Source organism: Phoxinus phoxinus (genome assembly GCF_949152265.1).
Source record: "Phoxinus phoxinus genome assembly, chromosome: 2".
Lineage (NCBI taxonomy): Eukaryota > Metazoa > Chordata > Actinopteri > Cypriniformes > Leuciscidae > Phoxinus > Phoxinus phoxinus.
Genome location: NC_136877.1, coordinates 44372363 through 44397090, shown reverse-complemented (window position 1 = coordinate 44397090; position 24728 = coordinate 44372363). Strand labels below are relative to the sequence as shown.

General features: G+C 39.1%; 2 protein-coding genes across 2 annotated transcripts in view; one reads left to right on the top strand and one right to left on the bottom strand.

The window, feature by feature from the left end:
• prmt3 (protein arginine methyltransferase 3) overlaps positions 1-24132 on the bottom strand; it is a 74023-nt gene extending 49891 nt beyond the window's left edge. Inside the window, exons 1-7 of the mRNA XM_079593590.1 lie at positions 24044-24132; positions 23695-23806; positions 23220-23302; positions 23094-23143; positions 22872-22977; positions 2222-2378; positions 11-155 (exon numbers count right to left, since the gene is read on the bottom strand). Of these exons, the coding sequence (XP_079449716.1) occupies positions 11-155; positions 2222-2378; positions 22872-22977; positions 23094-23143; positions 23220-23302; positions 23695-23806; positions 24044-24104 (714 nt within the window). The 5' untranslated portion in view covers positions 24105-24132. The remainder of the gene's footprint in view (positions 1-10; positions 156-2221; positions 2379-22871; positions 22978-23093; positions 23144-23219; positions 23303-23694; positions 23807-24043) is intronic.
• csrp3 (cysteine and glycine-rich protein 3 (cardiac LIM protein)) overlaps positions 1-24728 on the top strand; it is a 347838-nt gene that overhangs the window by 58798 nt on the left and 264312 nt on the right. The gene's annotated exons all lie outside the window — the stretch shown is intronic.

Genomic DNA, 24728 nt, shown 5'->3' with positions numbered 1-24728 from the left:
ACAGACCTACCTTCAGCATCTCCTCATGGATGCTGTAATGCCCATAAGAGCTAAAGTAGGCCTCGTCTTCATCTTCTCTCAACTCAGCAATGGCCCCCGAGCATGAAGGGCCACGACTTGTGCCTGCGTTCAGCACTAGACCTTGTGCCAACAATCTGGGGCAATGCAAACAACACAAACACACACACACACATATTAAGACAGAGTGGTCAGTCCACCAGCACACGTGCATGTGCATGTGAGTGCTCACTCAAAATCTTAACCACTGCAGTGGAATTTTACCCCATCTCTAACTTCTATTGCCCCGCCTCTTTTTTTGCACCTCTATCCACTTCAGTGAGTGCCTTTGAAACTCTATGCTGCACCCTGCTGGACCCACTTGTACATTACACATATGTTGGAGTTGCACAGCTCTGGAGATAACTTCACTTTCTTTCCTAACAAATGTTTGCAGACTCTGCCATTATCTCAACTGCTCGTTCAGCTCAGTTTCAAAATTATTATCTGGTCCCAACATGAAAGAAGGTAAACTAAAGAGATAAAAAAAAAACAGGTGTTGCAATATATTTACTGTTAAATGCCACTGATCTTGGGTTATGATAAGTACAAAACTGGATTATGTTCTTTTCATCAGCCTTTTTTTCCAAGCATCTTTGTAAGACATTTCACAGATGTGAGTAAGGTTTAGTCTTAGATACAACGTCGGCTTTATTGGCAGAATTTGTTACATACTACTGTAACATCAATTGATAGTAAAGTATGCAAAAAAAATATTTTCTTTTAATTAATTTTGTGGGACAAGTGTATTACAACTTAAAAACTGAAATCACGTTCATATTGGTTATGTGGGTATGCGTCACATCATTTATGTGGGTTGACTGTATGTCACATATACTGTCCACAAAGCTTAAGTTGTATTTAAAAGGTAGGGCTGTAACCGATGAACCACGATTAATCGAATCCAAAATAAAAGTTTGTGTTTACATAATATATGTGCGTGTATTGTGTATAATTATTTTGTATATATACAAATACACACACACATGCATGTATATGTTTAAGAAAAATGTGTTATTTATATATAAAATATTTATATATAATATAAATCATATAAAAATTAGGGCTGTCAAAAGATTAATCACGATTAATCACATCCAAAATAAAAGTCTGTGTTTGCATAATATATGTGTGTGTAGAATTATTATGTATAAATACACACACATTCATGTATATATTTAAGAAATATTTGCATTTATATACTGTATATACATTTATATAATTTATATTATATATAAATATGTTATATATAAATATAACCAATTTTTCTTAAATATATACATGATTGTGTGTGTTTTTATATATATAAATAATTATACACAGTACACACACATATATTATGCAAACACAGACTTTTATTTTGGATGCGATTAATCGTGATTAATCTTTTGACAGCCCTAATAAAAATATATGCAGTATATAAATGCAAATATTTCTCAAATATATACATGCATGTGTGTGTATTTATATATACAAAGTATTTATACACAATACACACACATATATTATGTAAACACAATCTTTTATTTTGGATTCGGTTAATCGCGATTAATCATTTACAGCCCTATTTAAAGGTAGCAATTATGTAGCAATGCAGAAGTAAGCTATTTTCTGTGATTGTGTGGACACGTCCGATTCATAAGCCGCTATAGTAAATAACTGGAAGAATAACAAAATGCAGTAAATGGTAAAATAGTTTGCGCTACAAACCAGTGTTTATGATTACGATAAAAAAATATATATATATATATGATAACAAATACCAGCTTGCAATATCAAGCAGCATAACGGACAATTTTTGCGCAGCTAAAAAGAAACGGAAGCGTATGAGACCGGAAGTCTCGACACAATCAAGTCACAATGGCTGCGCCCACTCTTACGTTAAGAAGAAGGTGAGTAGTTTGCACAAAAATAAAAAATTCTGCCTTCATTTACTTGTCTTTTTTTTTTATTGGTCAAAACAACACTGGACCCCATTGTCTGTAACTTTATGAACGAAAAAATGCTGATATATATATACTTTTTTATTTTTATACTTTATGTTCCTTTTGTTGTACTGTTGGCAGAATTTTTTATTTTTTTGGGTGAACTATCGCTCCTTCTTTTTTCCAAATTCAATTTTCTTTACATTTTTAAACCACAGTGAGGTTGATGTCATACTGACTTGAGTTTGTGCAGATCCTCCATTGCCCGGGCCAAGGCTTCCTCAGCTCTCTGAGCTCTGTCTTCAGCCTGGCTGGCTCTCTGGAGCAGAGCAGGGACCCGATCACCAGCCGAAGGGCTCAACGTTCCAGCTGCTGCCTCACTCAACTCTTCAACATCTGACAAAATGTAAGCCAGTAGAACAAATGAGTTTAAAACATGCAAGAAAGTTGACCACTTACTTACACCACGTGTAGCCATTAAGGTTTCAAACAATTATTTGGGACTCGGGTAACTTGGCTGGCAATCCTCGTTCTTTTAGATTTGAGTGATGCTTTTAACACTATTGATCATGAGACTCTACTCGAACTGGGTAAGCAGGTCCTTCTAAGTAATCAGGTCCTGTCTTATGGCGCTTTTCCACTGCACAGTACCAGCTCGCCTTGGCTCGCCTCGACTCGACTCGCCTCTGTTTGGTTTTCCACTGTGTAAAAGTTGTACCAGTACCTGCTTCCAGGTACTTTTTTTCGTATCACCTCCGGCGAGGTTCTAAGCGAGCCGAGGCGAGCTGAGGCGATACTAAAACGTGACGTGACACACGGGAGACTGCTGATTGGTCAGCGAGAATCGTCACTATTCACTGCGCCATCATTGCACGCGCCAGACGGAGTATCCTGAATAACCCCGGCATTTTTAAATAGTTTTGCCAGAGATTGCGTGATATACCCAATACTAATATTATGTAAAACAGCATACACTCGATTTCCTCCATTGTCCTGTGTGTGTGGGTAGCGGGTGTGTGTCGCGTCGCTATGACGACCACCAGGTACTATTGTGGAAGTACTATGCAATGGAAAACGGAGCGAAACGCGAGCCGAGCCGAGACGAGCTGAGACGAGCTGAGTCGAGTCGAGCTGGTACTGGTAATGGAAAAGCGCCATTAGACTGGTTCAGATCCTACTTAAGTAGCAGGAGATACTATGTTGCACTGGGTACCTACACCTCCAGGCGTTATGTTATATCTTGTGGTGTTCCTCAAGGGAATTTTGGGTCCTCTGGTTTTTTTTACCGATACATGCTTCCTTTAGCTGGTGTAATTGAACAGTACATTATTTCCTTTCACCAGTATGCTGACACGCAGCTTTATTGTCCATTTGCACCAGATAGAGATACCCACAATTCAATTTCCACCCTGCTGGACTGCATTGTGGATGTCTCAGAACTATCTACAGCTGAACAAGGATAGGACATACAGTAGGTACTTGTTACAGTATCATAATGATGCATGGAGAACATCTATTGCTCCATATCTGTTCACTCTATCTCTAAAAGCCAGTAATCAGGTCAAGATCTTAGGAATCATGTTTGACAGTGACCTCAGTTTTAAAATTCAGAATACAGCTTACGTGATACAATCTACTAGCAATCGTCTCGCACTTAAAAAGTATCTTTTTATAATATAATATTACAGTGTAAGATAATAAAGCAACTATAAAATAAATCAAGGAAAGGCCCATAGTGAACAAATGTGTTTTAACATTTGTCCACTAGGGCCTTTCCTTGATTTATTTTATAGTTGTTTTATTATCTTACACTGTAATATGATATTATTCGCACTGTTTTTAAAAGGTGTTACATAAATAAAGTCTTACTAAAATATTTCTGTTTCAAATATATCCTTATCTTTTGAACTTTCTATTCATCAAAGAAACCTGGAAATAAAAAAGTATCACGATTTCCACAAAAATATTAAGTAGCACAATTGTTGATAAAAATAAGAAATTTTTCTTGAGCAACAAATCAGCATATTAGAATGATTTCTGAAGGATCTTGTGACTCTGAAGACGAGTAATGATGCTGAAAATTCAACTGTGCCCACACAGGAGTAAATGACATTTTAAAATATTCAAATTGAAAACATTATTTTAATGGCAATAATATTTTACAATATTACTGTTTTTATTATATTTTTGATCAAGTAAATACAGCCTTGGTGAACATAAGAGATTTCTCGCAAAAACATTAAAAAAATCGTACCGATCCTAAACTTTTGGACATTGTGTGTGTGTGTGTGTGTGTGCAGGGACGTGCAGAGAGTTCCTCAGGGGCAGGGGCTCAAATATTAAAAAGGGCATATATATAAATATATATGTGCTTTGCATCACAGAAATAAATTATATTTTTTAAAGTATATTAAAATAGAAAAAAAAATCTGTATTTTTGATCAAATAAATGCAGGCTTAAAGCGCATAAGGGACTTAAAAAAAAAAAAAATAGTAATGTGTGTGTTCAAAAATGTTAAAATAATAAAGTCACCATTTCGCGTGTTGTTGTCAGGCAGCCTACACTTCACATTATAGGCCTGCAAGTAGGCCTGGGCTTCATTTAACAAACTATGATAGTTTCATAATGGTAAACGGTGTATCAATATAGACTAAATTCAAGTGACTTGAATACTATACTTACCATTAATGCTACTTTTAGTGCTGGTTTGTAGTCAATTAACATCCATTAGGTCAACGACGGAGATTCAGATCACTTCAATGTCAATTCGTCTGTCCATGTAATTTTCAAATGATTTATTTATAAATGACCGTCCAATGATATTTGAACTTCTTGTGCCAGATGACGATTGGTCGGTGTATTATGCATGACAAACAGGCTTCAGCGAATTAAGTAATATTTTAAAATATGTGTTATGTGGATTTTTAATTGAATCGACACAACCTTTTATTATAAAAAATAATAATAATAAAAAAAGCTTTTTTTTTTTTCTGCCGTCGAGCCATACTGACTGAAAGACGCTCGAGAGCATCGGTTCCCAAGCAGACTGTGTGGGATACCTACGTGTAAACTAGTACATTTTCATTTTAAAACGCATAACTTTTGCTACGGTTATGCCTGCCACCCACACACTACTCCGGAGTTTTAGACCCTCGAAAATGGAGACCGTCAGTCAAGACCGAAGCAAGACACGCACAACTTGACGCAAGTGACGCAACCCATAGCAACGCGTTATAGCAACGACACCTCAGACTGACAGAAACGTAAAAATAAACGTGAATTTAGGCTACTTTAGTCTTGTGCACATTGTCATGTAAATTATAAGCAAATGCGTTTTGTTTTATTGACCACAATATTATCAATGATATTTGTTTGAGAAGGGCACTTTTGATTAATTTTGAAAAAGGGCAGGGGCTCGAGCACCCAAAGCCCCCCCCTCTGCACGTGCCTGTGTGTGTGTGTGTGTGTGTGTGTGTGTGTGCGTTGGTGCGACCGGATTATGAGGACAAAAACCATGGATACATACCGACTCTATGAGGACATACCGTAACTACGAGGACAGCACTAATGTCCTCATAAGTCGAGCAGTGTAGAAAGGCTTATCAGGCTGCGCCTAACCACCTCCCGCTTTTTCTCAATATGTCCTTATAAATCCGTTGTACCCGTTTTTCAGTGTGTGCCAGTGTATGCTCAGAGTGTATAATCTCCCTCTATGTGAAAGTCGACGCTACTGCAGTATCATACACATTTCATACACCCAGACCACGCCCAAGCGCGATTCATTGGTGGAACGCTGGAATCCTCGTCAGTGATTGTCTATGTGAAATTCGACGCTAATACACCCAGACCACGCCCAAGCGCGATTCATTGGTGGAACGCTGGAATACTCGTCAGTGATTGGCTGCTGGAATCCTCGTCAGTGATTGGCTGCATTTCACATCCGTCAAAGTCAGCGCGCCTGCGCCTCTGATGATCTTCTATCGCAGACGTGTGGTGTGACGGTGTGATTAATCCACTGTCTATGGATTAATCTGAAGGTTAATCATCATCATGAAAGATTAATTAGCAGAATTCGAGCGAAGTTGACGAGCTATAGTGGGAGATTTTCACTTTATCACGAGGAAGGTAAGTGCGTTTATTTATATATTCTACCTTTGTGGAGTCAGACAGTTTTGAATAACGTTAGTTACATTACTTTAAACGTGGCCATTAATCGGGCTAATATTATAAATCCATAAGCAGTTAAAATGGCGTCTCCAAACAACTTGCACATGCTATTCAGGTTTTTTTTTTTTTTGGTACTTATTAAACGAAATTCTCTTGTTGTTCATAGACACATACAAGTATTAGTATTAGTTGATGAAAGATACATATCCATGGATGCTTGAGAGAATTAATTTACATTTTGAAATAAATCAAATCTATGTTGTCATGTCATCATGATGACTGGTAAAGTTGAGTGGATGAATTTACAGTTTAATACAGCAAGATACAGAAATCTATTAAATAAACAGAAACGAAACTAATGTAAAAGTATACTTTCATTAATGTAATGTTACTGTCATTAGAATGACTTGAAACAATATTTAGTTTATTCATTTTAGGGCTGGATATTAGCAGACATTTTATGATTCAATTTTAATTCACATTCTTTCGATTCTATTTCCAATTTGATTTTATGTATGTAACATTTAACATTTTCTAAAACTTTCTCTCTATAGTTAATTTTTCTAAGTAACGAGTTTAGCTTCGTTTGATCTGAGGCGCCACATTAAAGAGTGATAAAATGGTATTAAAATGGACTGAATTTGAAATCGGAGACTGTTTCTTATCAAAAGTAGCAAGCCTCAAAACCTCACTTATCAACTATTTATGTGTAAAATGTTGTATTTATTGATATAGACTACAGTCTGACAATAATGTACTGTATATAAAGCATCTATCTATCTAATATATATATATATATATATATATATACACACACACACACATACTAATTATGTTGTCTGGAATGTTTTCAGTCAACATGTTAAGAAAGAAGAGAATAAAACCTGAGCAGGATGCAAAGGGCAAAGACAAAGCCTTCATTGAGGGACGACAAATCAACACATTCAAAGGTAAATTGTGCACCACAAGGCAATTTGACTATGTTCAGACTGCAGGCAAATCAAATCATAAAGTAGGCATGCACTTGTAAGAATGAAAAGTAGGCCTATTGCTGGCAGTCTGGACATGATCTTTCACATTCACACATTTTACCCTTGGGTAAGCCGCTCATTTTCATAAAGGTTAAGAGATGGAAAAAAAAAAACTTTAAACAATTTTTTTATTATTATTATTTTAAAATAAATACTTAACTATGTATACAGAGAATAATGTAAACATTATTCTCTGTATACATAGTTAAGTATTTATTTTTATTTTATTTTATTTGTTGTACCTAATTTGGTTACAACCAAATTCAACTAGTAGACTATATCACAGTGAAAACCAATGCTTGATTTTTTTTTTCTTCTTTTTTTTTTTCTTGCACCTCATATTACATTACACAGTTTTACAGGATTTAACTCTTTAAAAGGATAGGTTGGTTAGCTGTGTAACATATAGGTGCACTTGGATTCATGTTTTATTTGTATTGTTATATATTATTTTGCTCTTTTAGGGAGAGGTGTGTTTGCACTTGAGCACATTGAACCATCCACCTTTGTTGTTGAATACCGTGGGATTCTCTCTCAAAGTAAACATGTTAAAGATGTTCAAGGCAACTACTTGTTTGACTTCACATGGAATGGAACACGTTATTGGTAAGCTGGCTGTTTCTTTTTTGGTTTATTTATTTATTTTTGGTTCATATTCAGAGCAAACTAGTTGCATGTCATTCTAATAAAAACAGTTATGATTATGATGATTATTATTATTACTATTATTATTACAATATAGGGCTGCACGATTTGGGGAAAATGTCATATTGCAATTGAGGTCAATATTGCAATTGGAATATGCAATTGCGATATAATAAACAAATGGTTTCATGAGTGCAAATGAGTTCTAAAGCAAAATGCACACACAGATTAGTGATAATTCTGAAATGTGTATTTCTCAACTCAAACTAGCAACAACTAAATGATTGATAACATCGAAGCCATTGATGTCTGGATATAAATTAATCCACCCCCATTAAAAACATTAATTATAGCCATCCAACATTACAGTGATTCCATCATTACAATTGAAAGCTATAATAAAAAATAAAAAAAACATTTATTAGACTTCATTAAATATAACAGCTTTTAATTTAAGTGAACTTCAAATAATCCTCACATAAACCCATAATAAATGTCATATTTACCTGTGCCCTTCCTGTCTTTCAGGTATACAGAAATTTAATAAAGTTATCAAACATAATAAATAGACTAATCCTTATTAAAGCTACATAAGTTCTTTAGTCAAGAGCAGTGAGTAATTTTCTCTGTCCCCTTTGTTCTTTGATTAACTTTACTGACAGAAAGCTTTGGCTGCTGGCCCTTTAAGAGCAGCCGCTGCTGACAGAGACGCGGATCTCACATGCGCCTCATTCTCTCACAACTCTATACCTCCATCATAAGACTGCTCTTATGTTATGAAGATACTCGACAAACGACATTTTGGCATAATTGTGTGTTATTGTTCGTTCAAGCGCGAAAGAGAACTGTATTTCTGGCGCGTGTCTTTCTATGAGTCACAGTCGGACATTCAGCGCTAGGCTTGGGAATCGGTTCCAGGTTCCGGTTTGGAACCAGTTCCAAACGTTCCGATTCATCGGAATCGTACACGTCCACACGTTAACGATTCCACTAATGATTCCGAATGTTCCTTTCCATTAGGCTGGGCGATAAATATATTTTATTGATTAACTCGAATGTGTAGTGTACGTCGATATGTTTGAATGAAAATCGGTTTTCTCTTTAACATCCGCCGACGCTCGGTCTGGGCTCCCGTAGTTCCGAACGGTGCTCAGCGCGTTTGCCATAGAGATACAAAAACAACAAAGCAAATGAACAAGACCGCGGCTGCACAAGCACACCCGCCAAAAACATTTACAAACTGAATCTGCACGCAGGGCTGCCAACTCTCACGAATTCACCGTGAGACTCACGCAGTTGTCACTTTCCACACGCTCTCACGCCACACATCCATTTTCTCACGCAGAGAAAGCACCGACAGAGAAGCGTACGGTACTATTGACATGAAACTAATTCCCAGCTCTAAATTCTGTCAATTTAATTACAAAATTCAAACAATAAACACCGTTTTGGTGCTTTTAAATTGACGTGACAGATTTCAGTTCAAGCGGCACGTGAGCCGATCATCTGTTAGGCTACTACTAAGTTAATAGTAGCCTAAATTAACTTAAGTTCGAATGATCAATAGGTTATTTGAAAGATACAGTTCAACTTACCGAAATGTAATAAAATCGATCGATCAAGTGTTTTTCAACCTCAGAAAGAGGTCCATAAACACTAAACAGCTCAGTCACGTAATGTTACGTTCACCGGAAAGCCATTTAATAATCACAGCACGTAGGTAGACTTAAAAAATTGTCTGTTGAGGGGAGTATTTTGCTAAATATAATATATTACATATTTATTATATTTTTACCTATATCATTAATATATTATAAGGTTGTCATAAAAAAACGCATTTTATTATAATTTGAGATGCTATTTTTAACCTTTAATAATAATACCAGCTGACAGGGCTCTGCATTAGGTGAGATTATTTTGGGAGGAGAAAAATTAACATATTAACGCATCTACTGTACCTAATATTTATCCAAAGGAATCGATATTGAATCAAGATCAGAATCATTGTTTTAGAAATGTTTACTTTTTTTTTTTTTTTTTCAAAGCATTCAACTTCTGTATTGATATTCCACACTTGGTTTTCATTCTCTAAAACCACTTTAAATGAGACATTCAAAGCCAACAACTCTCAAAGCCACCCTGTAGGTGTTCAGCAAATAGTACAGGAATCGATATGGGAATCGATAAGCAGACTTGACAATGGCATCGATATCGATAATTTCTTAACGATGCCCATCCCTATTCAGCGCGCTCTCTTTTGACTTGTCTCGCATAAATGGTTTTAAGCAATCGCATGAGAGCATTATCATGTAACACTAGCCAAAGGATGACAAAAAATAACAGATGCTGCGTTAATTGCGTACCAGCCCATTGTTTATTTTACATAAAATCGCAGCATTTTGCGTCATATAATTGCACAGGCTTGACATCGCGATTACGATTGCGATAAGATTAATCGTGCAGCACTATTACAATAGCAGATTTGCTATGGTTCTCATAACTTGAGGAACTTATTAGTTAGTGATAATCAATAACATGGTTATTTTTCAACTGGGGTATTATTTTTTTACCTTAAGTGGATCATCTGACCTATTAAATTCTTAGGAAGTCAAGTTAACTTTCACAATGTGCATTTGAATATAGGTTAAATAGGCCAAGGTTAGCCTAACCCAAATGTTCAGTTAGAACCGTATGTTTCAGTGTGTGTCTATGTTTTAAGTTTCTTACTGCACTATTTTTATCACAGCATAGATGCAACAAAAGAGTACGGTGGACATTCACTTGGACGACTGGTGAATGATCCAAATTGCAAAGTCAAGACAATCATTGTTGACGGAAGGCCACACCTGTGTCTGTTTAGTATAAGACATATCTTTCCAGATGAGGAGGTCACATACAACTATGGGGATTCCTCTTGGCCTTGGCGTTTAAGGGTGAGTCTCTTAAATAACTTATCACTGAAAGTCAACCATGTTCTGTATTTCATGAATGTTAGTTTTTTATATGATGCAGAGTATTTTTAAAAATTCTGCATGTCTGCTTTGTGCACGACGGAGCAATGAAAGGGACACTAGATATTTAGACTTTGGTTGATACTAGAATTAGTTGCGGTGACCAATTGGCAAACATCCTTGCCTCAGTGTTGTACCTGTCTTTCTCATAATTACAGGAATTGTGTGACGAGACATCAGTGGCTGTGACTGAATGCAGTGTGAATCCTTCCTCATCAGTGAAACAGAAAGTAAGTGAGCGCATGTTCCTTCATTGTTTTCTTCTCTTTGACACAGGCAATGTTAAGTGTAGGATGGTTGGGTAGGGCTGGGTACCGAGTCTCGATACTTTTTAGGTACCGACCGAATTGCCTCGATACTATCGAGTATCGAAACATGACATGTTGTTCGGTTCCAGATTTCGATACCTAAGGAGTTAGGCTAACTCGTCAACGTCAGTGCTCAAACAAATACATATGAAATGCACAACGACACACAAAGTCGCTCACGCACATACACGCAAACTCTCTTCACACGAAACGCGCGGAACTCTCCGCGCACACTCATATGAGACGCGCGCGCGCACGCACAAACTCTCGACACGCATACTTATGAGACGCGAGCACACACACACACACACAAACTCTCCGTGCACATATTCATATGAGACTTGAGCACACACACATAATACCTTAAAGATGTGGAAAAGTCGATCAAAAGTGTGGCTACATTTCTCCAGGCTCGATGCCAACAGCGCGCAATGCAGTATTTGCGGTAAAATAATTGCTGCAAAGACCGGTACCACAACAAACACGATGAAGACCTTGACAGTGCACGGAGTAAACATAAAGAGCAGAAAGTTGCTTCGTCTTCGATTGGTAAATGAAGAGATACCTTGTTGGTCACTCGGACAGTGTTTATATTGCAATAAATAATAACCTACTGAATGTAACGTTACACTGCCGTTCAAAACTGTGTTGGTTAGTCAGAATTTTTTTTCAGTAAGGATGCATTAAAGTTATCAAAGGTGACATTAAAACATGTGTAATGTTACAAAATATTTAGTTTTTAAATAAATGCTTTTCTTTGGATTTTTTTATTCATCAAAGAATCATGAAAAAAATTATCATAGTTTCCAAAATATTAAGCAGCAAACTGTTTTCATATTTCTGAAGGGTCATGTGACACTGAAGTAATGATTTTGAACATTCAGCTGTGACATCACAGGAATAAATTACATTTTGAAATATATTAGATACGATTTTAAATTGTAATACTATTTCACAATATTACTAAAGTTTTACTGTATTTTTTTATTTAAAAATTCAGCTTTGGTGAGCATGAGTGCTTTATAAAAAATGTTATTCCTTTGTGCACTGGCTAAGGAGCATGAGTCAAACTGAAAAAATAAAACTAAATAAATAAAAAATAAAAGTTTTTCTGAGGTAATATCTTATGTAATCTTGTTAAAATGGATTTCATAAAACTGGTATCGAAAAAAGTATCGTTAGGAACCGGTATCGAAACTGAGGTATCGAAATTGGCACCGGATCGAAAGATTTTGAACGATGCCCAGCCCTAGTTGGGCACCATACTAGACTGGTTGACGTGGACTGTCGTCTTAAAGACCCTGTTGTGACGTCTCAAATTCGAGTAAAATGTACCTTGCTCGGTTCATTCATTTTCATAACTCGTGCGTTGGGGGATGGGCATGACACTGACCTGAAATGTAAGGACAGTTCTCCACTACGAGGACCGTCATGTCAGGGATAGGGTTTGAGGAAAAGATGTTGCTTTGGGTATGTGTCGGCTGCTTCTTTATTGTGGATAAGCTGTAGACCCAATATGCACACTTTTCAATCTGGATATGCTTTGTGACTTTCAGTCACAGAGATGTAAACTGTTAAGGCCCATTCACACTAACCATAACTGTGTTAGGGTTAGGCCTGTCGCGATAGTCGATAAATCGATTAATCGCACGATAAAAAAAATGACCTCGATAATTTTTCTAGCCGCGATAATTTAATTTGCATACTTGTTTGTTATCTGCGACTGAATGACAACTCTCGTTTCCTTAGCGTAGGAGAAGTGAACCCTCTTGTCAGTTGCATTGTCTTTTGTGTGGGGAGGCGGCGCTTGTCAGTCACATGGACTTTGTGTGGGGAGGCGGGAGTGCTTGAGGCGACTGCCGAGAAGAGCGAAAAGACGAGACGGTTTCAAAGCCAAACGCGACAGCTGCCGTGTGGGAGCACTTCGGATTTAAACCGAATGACCGTGGTGAACCACTTAACCTGAGCGAGCCGGTATGTCGCATTTGTTGTAAAACAGTATCGACTAAAACCCAGTGTTGTGCATGAACGCATTCAATGAACGACGTTCATATTTTCGCCGAACGCTGAACTGAACGAATCACTTTTCATACAGTGAACGTGAACGAGAGATTTTTCGAGAGAACTCATCTGATTTTTTGTACATAGCATAGCCTATTTGTTAGGATTTTAGTAGCCTATCATAATGATTAGGCTTATAAATGCACGTACAATTATCCGTGAACTTGATTTGAACAAATGCCTTTCAACTTGTGTGTTTAAAATTCAGAATTAAATTAATGTGCAGAAATTTGTACAAATAGAGAGTAGGCTATGTAGGCTTACTATACTGTTGTAGCCATAAAAAAAGCGCGTTTCATATTTGTTAAAATATTATAATGTTTTTTTTTTTTTCCATTTATGTTGATTTATGAAAAGTGAACAGCACGACCGAGTAAGATAGGATGCGCAATATGAGACATGGAGCGGGTCAGACATGATTTTGACCGTTGAAGTTGAAGTTGTTATAGAAAGCCTTTCTTTAAAGTGAATTTCGTTTTGTATAAATTGTATATTAATTTTAATACATTTTTCATCAACCAATTGCCTGTATTTAATGAATAGGCCGACGAAACAAATATAACGGAGGCGCCCGCGCGCTCACTTGCACACGTGAACTAGAGCACATCCTAACTTAACGAAACTCAGTGTATGCCTCACACAGACATGACAAATACACCAAATACACAAAGCTTGAAATGTCTTTAAACGAAATAATTCAAAAAGAAAAAGGCTACTCTCTGATTATTTAATCCATTATTAGGCTTAGCCTATTTATGTGCATTTATCTCTATAAGCGCGTTCACACGGAGATGGCGATCGTCAACTTCATCTTTGCAGCCGAGTCGACACTTTTAGAGAAAACACTTGTTTATTAATAAAAATCAATACACGCGTCACCGGATTTACAGATGCACGCACACATATTATTTCGAAATAACGAGATATTGTGTTGAAATAACATTATTATTAATAATAGGCTACATCTTTGTTAAAAGAATTTAACAAATGAACGTAAACTAGTTCATTTTTACACATATGAACTGGCACAACACTGCCGGTAACACAGTAAACATGCACATGCACATAGATGAAAATGGTCTCAGATCGACAATATTATAGTTTATCGCGATAATTTCTTGGACAATTTATCGTCCAGCAAAATTTGTTATCGTGACAGGCCTAGTTAGGGTCCAACCAGCAGACGGTAACGTTCTGTTTATTGTGATCGCATCTTTGACTGCCGCTTATATATTGAAGCATGTTATAGCAGAATTGATTCCGATTGGCTGTCAATTAAGCAATGTATCGCAATACAAAAATGCAACAATATATATTGTGGATAGTGACTATGTATTGTGTATAGGACACCCAAAATAAAAATTACTGTTTGAGGGGAAACAATCAAGTTTACAGAGTTTTAGTGTCAATACTACATTAAACTACTATATATATATATTATATATATATTATATATATATATATATAAATATATATATATATATATAATGCAGTGGGGGAATATTTGTGGGTCCTGATAATGCTAAATGTCTTTTGTTACCAGTGAAAAGTGGCCTACATTAATTTAAATATATCTAGTTGGTGACAGAGTGCAAGCATATTTGTCTAAAACAAATCCATCCATCTTCTTCCGCTTATCCGGGGCCGGGTCGCGGGGGCAGCAGTCTAAGCAGAGATGCCCAGACTTCCCTCTCCCTAGCCACTTCCTCTAGCTCTTCCGGGGGGACACCGAGGCGTTCCCAGGCCAGCCGGGAGACAGTCTCTCCAGCGTGTCCTAGGTCTTCCCCGGGGTCTCCTCCCGGTGGGACGCGCCCGGAACACCTTCCCGGGAAGGCGTCCAGGAGGCATCCGGAACAGACACTCCACCCATTTGCATTAACCCTTTGAGCCCGACGGCATCGTCCACGACGCCACACGACTCCTCCGATAAATATTTATATTATTTGATTGATTTTCTTACCGTTTTTTGCAGCAGAAAGCTAACGAGCTAGCCGTCACGGGGGTGTCTTTGGTGTCTTTCTAGCCTTTACAGAAGTTTTTCTATCCAGCCTGGAACTTGTGCGTCCTTTCAGAGTGTTTCAGCAATAAATCCAAACGCTTATATCCAAGTTTTATCCACTTGATGTCCATAATTTATACATTTTCTGTCATTTTTGCCGCTAGCTCGATGCTAGCTGCCATTTTGGATATCACGTGATTCTTTGCGTGAGGTTGTTGACCAATGACAGGCTGATCCGTCGTCCACGTTGGTGTGCGTCATTACGCATGAACCAAGGCTGATATTGTGGAGAGAGAGAGACGCACGGCACAGTGGTTTCGAGGGGAGAGAGAGACGCACAGAGAGACGCGAGTTTTGAAGAATACACGGAGAATAATGGATCGTCAGAGATTGAGAAACATGGATCTAAATCAAGCGCTGGCCTTTTTTGATGCCATGGAGGATGATGGATTTTCTGGAGAAGAGAGCTTTTCGACTGATGAGGAACTAGATTACCAGGATGGTCTAGACCCTGCTGAAGAGTAAGTTCCATTTATTTATTTACTGTAAAAGTATAAATAAATAAAAACCCGAGTATAATAAAATATACATTTTCTAAATATGTAATAATAAGTTCTGTAAAAGTAGTATTTCGTTTTCTATGTTTGTTACAGAGTAGTAAGAGTTGTGGATTACACTTTGTCTCTCAGCCATTGTTTGTCTGAGTTTACCTAGAGATACAAACAAAGGATAGTGGGGGGTTGGTCACACCTTTTAGCTGTGGAGAGAATGTCTCAAGGATGTTGTAGTGGGGGGTTGGTCACACCTTTTAGCTGTGGAGAGAATGTCTCAAGGATGTTGTAGTGGGGGGTTGGTCACACCTTTTAGCTGTGGAGAGAATGTCTCAAGGATGTTGTAGTGTAGGATGTTGGTCACACCTTTTGGCTGGGGAGAGAGTGCTCATATTATAGCTGTGGTGGGTTGGGGGATACAGTAGCAATCTCAGCCATTGTTATCTTATGTGAGAAATCAAATACAAAAACACTAATTGATCTGATATGTATGATCTAATATTTTGCTTTATTTGTTTTACAGTCATGATAATGAAGACACCAGCCCACCCACCCGAGCCAGACAGGAAAGCTCCCATTCTTCCGCTGAGGAGGGTCCTTCCACTTTCCTTCCACTTTCCTTCCCAGCCTCCCACTTCTGCTGCAGCATCGCAGCCTCCCACTTCTGCTGCAGCATCGCAGCCTCCCACTTCTGCTGCAGCATCCCAGCCTTCCACTTCTGCTGCAGCATCCCAGCCTTCCACTTCTGCTGCAGCATCCCAGCCTCCCACTTCTGCTGCAGCATCCCAGCCTCCCACTTCTGCTGCAGCATCCCAGCCTCCCACTTCTGCTGCAGCATCCCAGCCTCCCACTTCTGCTGCAGCATCCCAGCCTTCCACTTCTGCTGCAGCATCCCAGCCTTCCACTTCTGCTGCAGCATCCCAGCCTTCCACTTCTGCTGCAGCATCCCAGCCTTCCACTTCTGCTGCAGCATCCCAGCCTCCCACTTCTGCTGCAGCATCCCAGCCTCCCACTTCTGCTGCAGCATCCCAGCCTTCCACTTCTGCTGCAGCATCCCAGCCTTCCACTTCTGCTGCAGCATCCCAGCCTTCCACTTCTTCTGCTGCAGCATCCCAGCCTTCCACTTCTTCTGCTGCAGCATCCCAGCCTTCCACTTCTTCTGCTGCAGCATCCCAGCCTTCCACTTCTTCTGCTGCAGCATCCCAGCCTTCCACTTCTTCTGCTGCAGCATCCCAGCCTTCCACTTCTTCTGCTGCAGCATCCCAGCCTTCCACTTCTTCTGCTGCAGCATCCCAGCCTTCCACTTCTTCTGCTGCAGCATCCCAGCCTTCCACTTCTGCTGCAGCATCCCAGCCTCCCACTTCTGCTGCAGCATCGCAGCCTCCCACTTCTGCTGCAGCATCGCAGCCTCCCACTTCTGCTGCAGCATCCCAGCCTCCCACTTCTGCTGCAGCATCCCAGCCTCCCACTTCTGCTGCAGCATCCCAGCAGCTGCCAGGAATAGGCTAGAGGATGGATACCCGACCCGAGCCCGACGGGACCCGCCGGTACCCGACGGGCCGGGCCAGGGTCCGTGACAACGAAACACGTGCATGTACACCTGTGTTACGTGCGCTTGTTGCTCCGCGCGCTGACATGCTCATCTATTGACATTTCTGAATCTCTTCCTTAAGTTGCTTAATAAAAGCGGGCTTTCCACACAAACAAACGTACATGTGTCATTAGTATGAGAATAAAAAAAACGGGATTTTAACTTTCGGTCTCGGGTCGGGCTCGAACATAAATATCTGTATGCCTGTCGGGCTCGGGTCGGGTTCGGTTACTGCTCTGTCGGACGCGGGCCGGGCTCGGACAGAAAAATTCGGCCCGATCCGCACTCTAGAATAGGCCATGGACGGCTGCAGTCACGGTCTAGAGGGAGAGCGCGGTCAAGGTCAAGATCCAGATCCAGATCCGGCAGCTTGAGGGGTCGACAAAGTCCTGAATCCACAAGGTCGAGATCTAGATCACCACAGCCAGCAGCCCCAACTCCATCATGGAACAGTAAGAGTCAGCCAGACATCCCTCCAGTGCCCAAAAGGTTCGTCCCAACAATAAAGCCAGGACATCATCCATATACACACCATTGGACCTTTTCAAATGTCCACAACGACCGGAAGAGAGGGACACCAGCTTATGACCGGCTGTTTCGTCTGAAGGCCCTTTTAGATGACATCAAACATGCATGCAGAGCATTTTATCGCCCACGGCAGAACCTTTCAGTGGACGAGAGGATGATGGCAACAAAGGCTCACACTGGCATGACGCAATATATGAAGGCGAAGCCAACTAAGTGGGGCTTCAAACTTTTTGTGCTGGCAGACAGCAGCATTGGGTACACTTTAGACTTTGCTGTATACACGGGGAAGTCTGTGTTTGCTTCTGGTGTAGGACTGGCATACGACTCGGTTATGTCCCTCATGAACAAATCATTCCTAGGGAGTGGCTACAATGTTTATGTAGACAACTTCTACACAAGTCCAAAGCTATTCATGGATCTCTACAGCATGAACTTTGGAGCATGTGGCACCTACAGGGACAACAGACGAGGATGCCCCCGCACAACCACAAATGCCATGAACAAAAAGGATCCTAGGGGCACCATCAGGTGGATCCGTGACGGCCCTCTGGTTTTCGTAAAGTGGATGGACACTCGGGAAGTCTCTGTCTGCTCCACAATTCACCCGGCCTTCTCTGGCAACACCGTTCAGAGAAGGGTAAGAACTCAGGATGGAGGCTGGAACACCAAATCCATTCCATGCCCAACCCCTGTCACTGAATACAACAAGAATATGGGAGGTGTTGATCTTTCTGATCAACTCATCCAATACTACTCAGTTCACCAAAAAACATTTCAGTGTAAAGTGGTCCTTTTCGTGTTACACAGGACCAGAGACTAGTTTTCCCTGTGTGCTTATCTGCTGATATTTCACATGGTCCGAAACTGTTTAGATTGTAGGGCTGGAATACATTTTAATTGTTGCTTTTTACCCCTCAGGAAAAAGCCAAATTAATCAGGATGAAACCGAGAACTCCAGAGGTATTTAAACATTTGGGTATATTAAAGTTATTCTATGTATATACATATAGGTGTATAGGTATACATATGTATGTTTGTTTGTTTTTGTTTTTTTACAGAGACCAAATTGAGGAGAATAGTGAAAAGGCCATGGAGCCCAAATGAAGTGAATGCTGTCATGAAACATTTCAGAGTCCATATTTCAAAGGGACACCTTGCAACAAAGGCAGAGTGTGAGCAGTGCAAGACTGCAGAGGACCCTGTTCTGAGAGAAAGAACGGCCCAAAATATAAGGGATTTCGTGAGGAACCGAGGTTTGATGTTGAAAAAGAAATCATCTTAGAGTTCTTCGAGAGATCAGTGTTGCCTTCCATTAAAGGTTGTATCAGCGATTTTAGGCCCAAAAAAGGCCCAAATATAAATGATCACATTCATCTAATTTTTCCTAACGATCCGCTAGCTGCCCGCCCCATAAGTATGCTGTCCAAAAACCGCGTCTCTGTAGGCAGCCTAGGCTCTGAGATCTGCACACAAAAGGTGGGGGTGTTGTGGTTTGAGATTTTGCGGTGATTGGTTGGAACTGTCGGTGATTGGTTGGAACACTGTTTATTTTGGTTTTGGTAGTTGGTGAAACCCATTGTTTTTGTGTGCAGATCTCAGAGCCTAGGCTGCCTACAGAGACACGGTTTTTGGACGGCCTGCTTATGGGGCGGGCAGCTAGCGGATTGTTAGGAAAGATTAGATGAATGTGATCATTTATGTTTGGGCCTGAAATTGCTGATACAACCTTTAATGTCTGTGGGTTTTGTTCTCTAAAGTGTTTTTGGGCCAGAAGAGTGTTCAAGACATCCTTTTATTTACTTTTATTAAAACACTGTTTTGAAAGAAATTTACAAATACATGCATTTACTGGAAGGCAATTTAATTTGGTTTTATTTCCAGTGTGTTGCTGTGGTCATTTTGAGGCACACTCCCTCAATTTTGTATTGTAATCCAATTCCGATTTTTCCGAGGTTGACCCGCCGATACCGATTTTAGCCGATTCCGATTTCATTTTTTCTAACCACTTAACAGCACACACATTTATTTTCTATATGTTTTTTTTTTATAAAACACCATATACTTCTACCCAAACTGAATAATAAAAACAAGTTTAAATGGGTGAATTTTCTATAAATATTTTTGAGTCATTTCATTTTCTATTCTGACATAGCCTATTCCAGTTCTTGTTAAAACACACTAGACCTGCAAATTCAGTGCATTTTTGGCACTTTTTGTGTGAAATCATATTTATTTTGCACATCAAAAAAAGTGTGCTTTCACTTTAATTGAGTGTGAGCAGCGCAGCAAAAATAGACTCTGCGCTTCACTGCTGCTCACGCGACGCTCCTGCTTGACGCTCTGCTCCTGCTCCCGCTGTGATGCACTCTTTGATTAACATGCACGCCGGAAAAAATACGCGCCTCTCACGCTTGCGGTGTGAAACTGACGTAATTCATGAGGTTTTCTACATGTGCGTTCCGTGTGCACGTGTGATGCTGATGTTGCGCGATGTTAATCATGCGGCGCCAGAGTGCGTTTGACCGGTATATGTCAGACTGACTGGCCGATCGCCGGTCATGGCCGATCACGTGAAAATCGGCCAATTCCGGTCCCAAGCCGATCAATCGGTGCATCTCTAATAATGGCCTTATTAGACCTCAGTTGTTGAGCCTTTTTTTTTACCATTTGCAAAATAAAAATTGCCCTTTCAGTTTAATTTTGTTAGTTTTTATTGGCTGTCTAGTTGCATTTCTTCATCTAATTGTCCTTTAACTAGTCTTCTATGAAGTGTAAAACTTGCTGATCTTTAATCCTTTTCTCCAACCAGGTTCATTTTGCACCACGTGTATATGTTGGTTGATATAGCAACAGCACATTGTAGCACTATTTCCTTAGGTGTGCGTATTACTTTTACAGGTTTAGTGGCAGCAAAAAGATGCACAATCATTTGTGAATTCACTCTTTAACGTAGAATAGTTGATTTGGTTTAGTATGGTTAACTCTAATACAGGTACTCCTGCTATGTGTGGAGTTAATTGTGATGTCCATTTAAACCCAGTTTGTCCTCATAATCAAGGGTTAGTCAGGTGTTTGTGTGTGTTTGAGAGTGTGAGTGAGGTCCAGTTAAACCCAAAATGTCCTCATAATCAAGGGTTAGTCGGGTGTTTGAGAGTGTGTGTGAGAGAGGTCCAGTTAAATCCAAAATGTCCTCATTATCAAGGGTTAGTCAGGTGTTTGTGTGTGAGAGGTCCAGTTAAACCCAAAATGTCCTCATAATCAAGGGTTAGTCAGGTGTTTGTGTGTTTGAGAGTGTGTGTGTGTGTGTGAGGTCCAGTTAAACCCAAAATGTCCTCATAATCAAGGGTTAGTCAGGTGTTTGAGTGTGTGTGTGTGAGTGAGGTCCAGTTAAACCCAAAATGTCCTCATAATCAAGGGTTAGTCAGGTGTTTGAGTGTGTGTGTGAGTGAGGTCCAGTTAAACCCAAAATGTCCTCATAATCAAGGGTTAGTCAGGTGTTTGTGTGTTTGAGAGTGTGTGTGTGTGTGTGAGAGGTCCAGTTAAACCCAAAATGTCCTCATAATCAAGGGTTAGTCAGGTGTTTGAGTGTGTGTGTGTGAGTGAGGTCCAGTTAAACCCAAAATGTCCTCATAATCAAGGGTTAGTCAGGTGTTTGAGTGTGTGTGTGAGTGAGGTCCAGTTAAACCCAAAATGTCCTCATAATCAAGGGTTAGTCAGGTGTTTGAGTGTGTGTGTGAGTGAGGTCCAGTTAAACCCAAAATGTCCTCATAATCAAGGGTTAGTCAGGTGTTTGTGTGTATGTGAGAGGTCCAGTTAAACCCAAAATGTCCTCATAATCAAGGGTTAGTCAGGTGTTTGAGTGTGTGTGTGAGTGAGGTCCAGTTAAACCCAAAATGTCCTCATAATCAAGGGTTAGTCAGGTGTTTGTGTGTGTTTGAGAGTGTGTGTGTGAGAGGTCCAGTTAAACCCAAAATGTCCTCATAATCAAGGGTTAGTTAGGGTTGTGTGTGTATGCATGATTCATATGGTTACAGATGTACAGTTAAACCCAAATGGTCAGCAATGTTCATTTAGATAATAATACCAAGTCTTGAACAATCTTCTCTTTTCACATTAACAAAACCCAATCAACTGGAAATATTTAGCTTTATTCAAAACTATCTTTAGACAAAACTTCTTAAAATCTAATGAATAAATTAAGACTGACATTCAAGGTTCAATTATGAAAAATACTTGTGGGTGAATGCATTTGTCAGTGATGGTTAAACAGTAAACTCTCCTTTTGGTTTTTTATTTTCTTAATTTTTAAAGCTAAAATATTTCCGTATTTCACTTTCCCTCTTCTCTCTTTGCTCTTCACTCACTTCACACCTGTTAAATCTCACATTACAAACTCAGGTTAGTTTTCTGAAATCTCTCTTAAAGTTTAAGCCAGGGTGAACAATTGCTGATAATTTCTTGTTTTGTTTTTCTATATGCTGGTATTGAAACAAACTTAAGTGTTGTGGCACTCTTATGGGTAAAGTTAGTCCAGGTTATACCAGGTTAGTCCTCATAATTAATGGTCAGATGTGTGTGTATGTGAGTGATGTCCAGATAAACCAGGGTAGTCCTCATAAATCATAATTAAATCAGGAAACGCCCACTCCTGCCCAGTCCTTACAGTGCTTTAGTTTGTCAGGTCTTCATATTACCAGACTGTTTCATTAGAATTAAATTCTGAGCAGTCAGATTTTTACCCCATGCCATAAGGAGCAGTTTAATATTTTTTATTAATGTCTATGACAAAGGGAAAGGTGGGTCCCCATAAACCAGGATGGATCTTTTTAGGGGGAAAAGTCCTTATAAAGCACCCGTACCAGTATGTGTGTGTGTGTGTGTGTGTGTGTGTGTGTGTGTGTGTGTGTGTGTGTGTGTGTGTGTGTGTGTGTGTGTGTAAACATATATGGATGAGAATTTGTCTTTAGAAATTAGACAAAAATAATAATTATCATACCTATCTGCAGTAATGGGTCATCTGGTAATACTGGCTTCATATATTCATCACTGTTCCAAGGCACTGGGCCATTTGAAGCCAGTAACAAACTCTCTGCAGAACATTTCTAAAAAAAAAGAAAAAGAAAAAAACCAACACAACACAAACTTAGTCAGGCTTCAACTCATCTTGTCACCAATATCCACTTGAACCATATGAAATATGAATGAAATGGATACTTACTGAAGTCCTAATGTAGTTTATCATCTGAATGTAGCTATAATCATCAAGCCCTAAAGAGGAATTAAAACATTATATATAAGATACATCAGACATCACTCAGAAAACTCCTTGGTTTGGAAAACTTACTGTGTTTTTGAACAAGTTCTGGAATATCCACGCCATGATCTGCCTTACAGTGTTGTAATGTCTCAGACACAGAGGTGAGAGTCCTGTTTAAAGTGAGACACATGCATGAGCACATAAACCCCTCATCCCACCGGTAGAAAAATAAGTTGACATGTACTGAGCTGTTAAAGGATCAGTTCACTCAAAAATACAAATTCTGACTGAACTAAACATGAAGAGACATACAATTTTGCTAATCTAAATAAATAAATATTCATAGTGTTCAAATCAGTATTACTATTATCGTAAATAACTAAAAGATTAAATTAAATTATGTAATTACTAAATTAGAAATGTTCATATTTGGAGATATTAGACAATAAAAGTTTGAAACAAACATGAGCGGATCACAATCCACAAAATCTGTCTCTAGTAAGTCATCTTTCAGATTTGCTTCTGTCAGGAAGAATCATGAGTGGTTTGTATTGAATGTCACCTGTCACACAGCACACACAGGACTGTTGTGAGTTCAGATCCCTCCTCCATTGACTGCCACTGTTCTTCATCACTGTCAGACAGCTCGGGAACATCATCACACACATTATCACCTACGTGGCACGAAACAATGACATAGTCTTAAATCACACATCCATACAACATCTTCTAAACAACCGGTCAGAACCTTTGACATAACGTTAATTAGCGGTAGCGGAATTACACTATTTAGAAAAAAAAATCCTCTAGGATTAAAAATACACTCTTCGGATTCGTTACATTAAGGTAGTTTAAATCGCATCATAAGTTAAAGCAAATATATACATCACATTTTTAACATTCACGTGTACCTGTGTACGCTGCCATGTTGTAGTCGCTCTCTTGAATTCGAGTTTTTCCCATCCGGGTCATTCTTATTCAGGTGTACTTCCCTGTTATCACCATGTGAGGTCGCTGTTTTCTCAATAATGATACGCAGCACATGTGGCAAAAGAAGACTCAAATACCTCAGTGTCTCTTTCTGTAACCTACTAATAAAACATCAAGAAGTCATTTATGTAGTTTCCTCTTCAACTCAACACAATGACTAAACCAGACATGTCTCTCTGTGTGGTTAGAATAACACTCACTGCTTACCAGTCAAAACGTTGGACTCAGTTGCCTTCACATTGTATTATAATTAGTATCGTAAGGCTTATAAAAATATAACAATATAATATTTTTATTTTAAGGCTTGTGCTTAAATTGTGCACTAACTTTTGTTTATTTCTTCACATTTTGTGTGTACATTTTTAATTGATAAGTTAGACAGGAAGGAAAAGCTTTAATCTTTCAGTGTGGTTTAAAATAATCTCAGAATCATAAAGTTGGATTATGTGTTAATAAATAGCAGTTGAAGTTGCCACGTTCAAAAACAGATGTTCTGAATGCAACTAAACTGTATATGCTGAACAGCTCGTAGAGTATGTGCAGTTATGCGGTGTCGTACATTTAATGTCAGTCAATCTAACGCTAATAAATGCTTGTGAAGTTGTG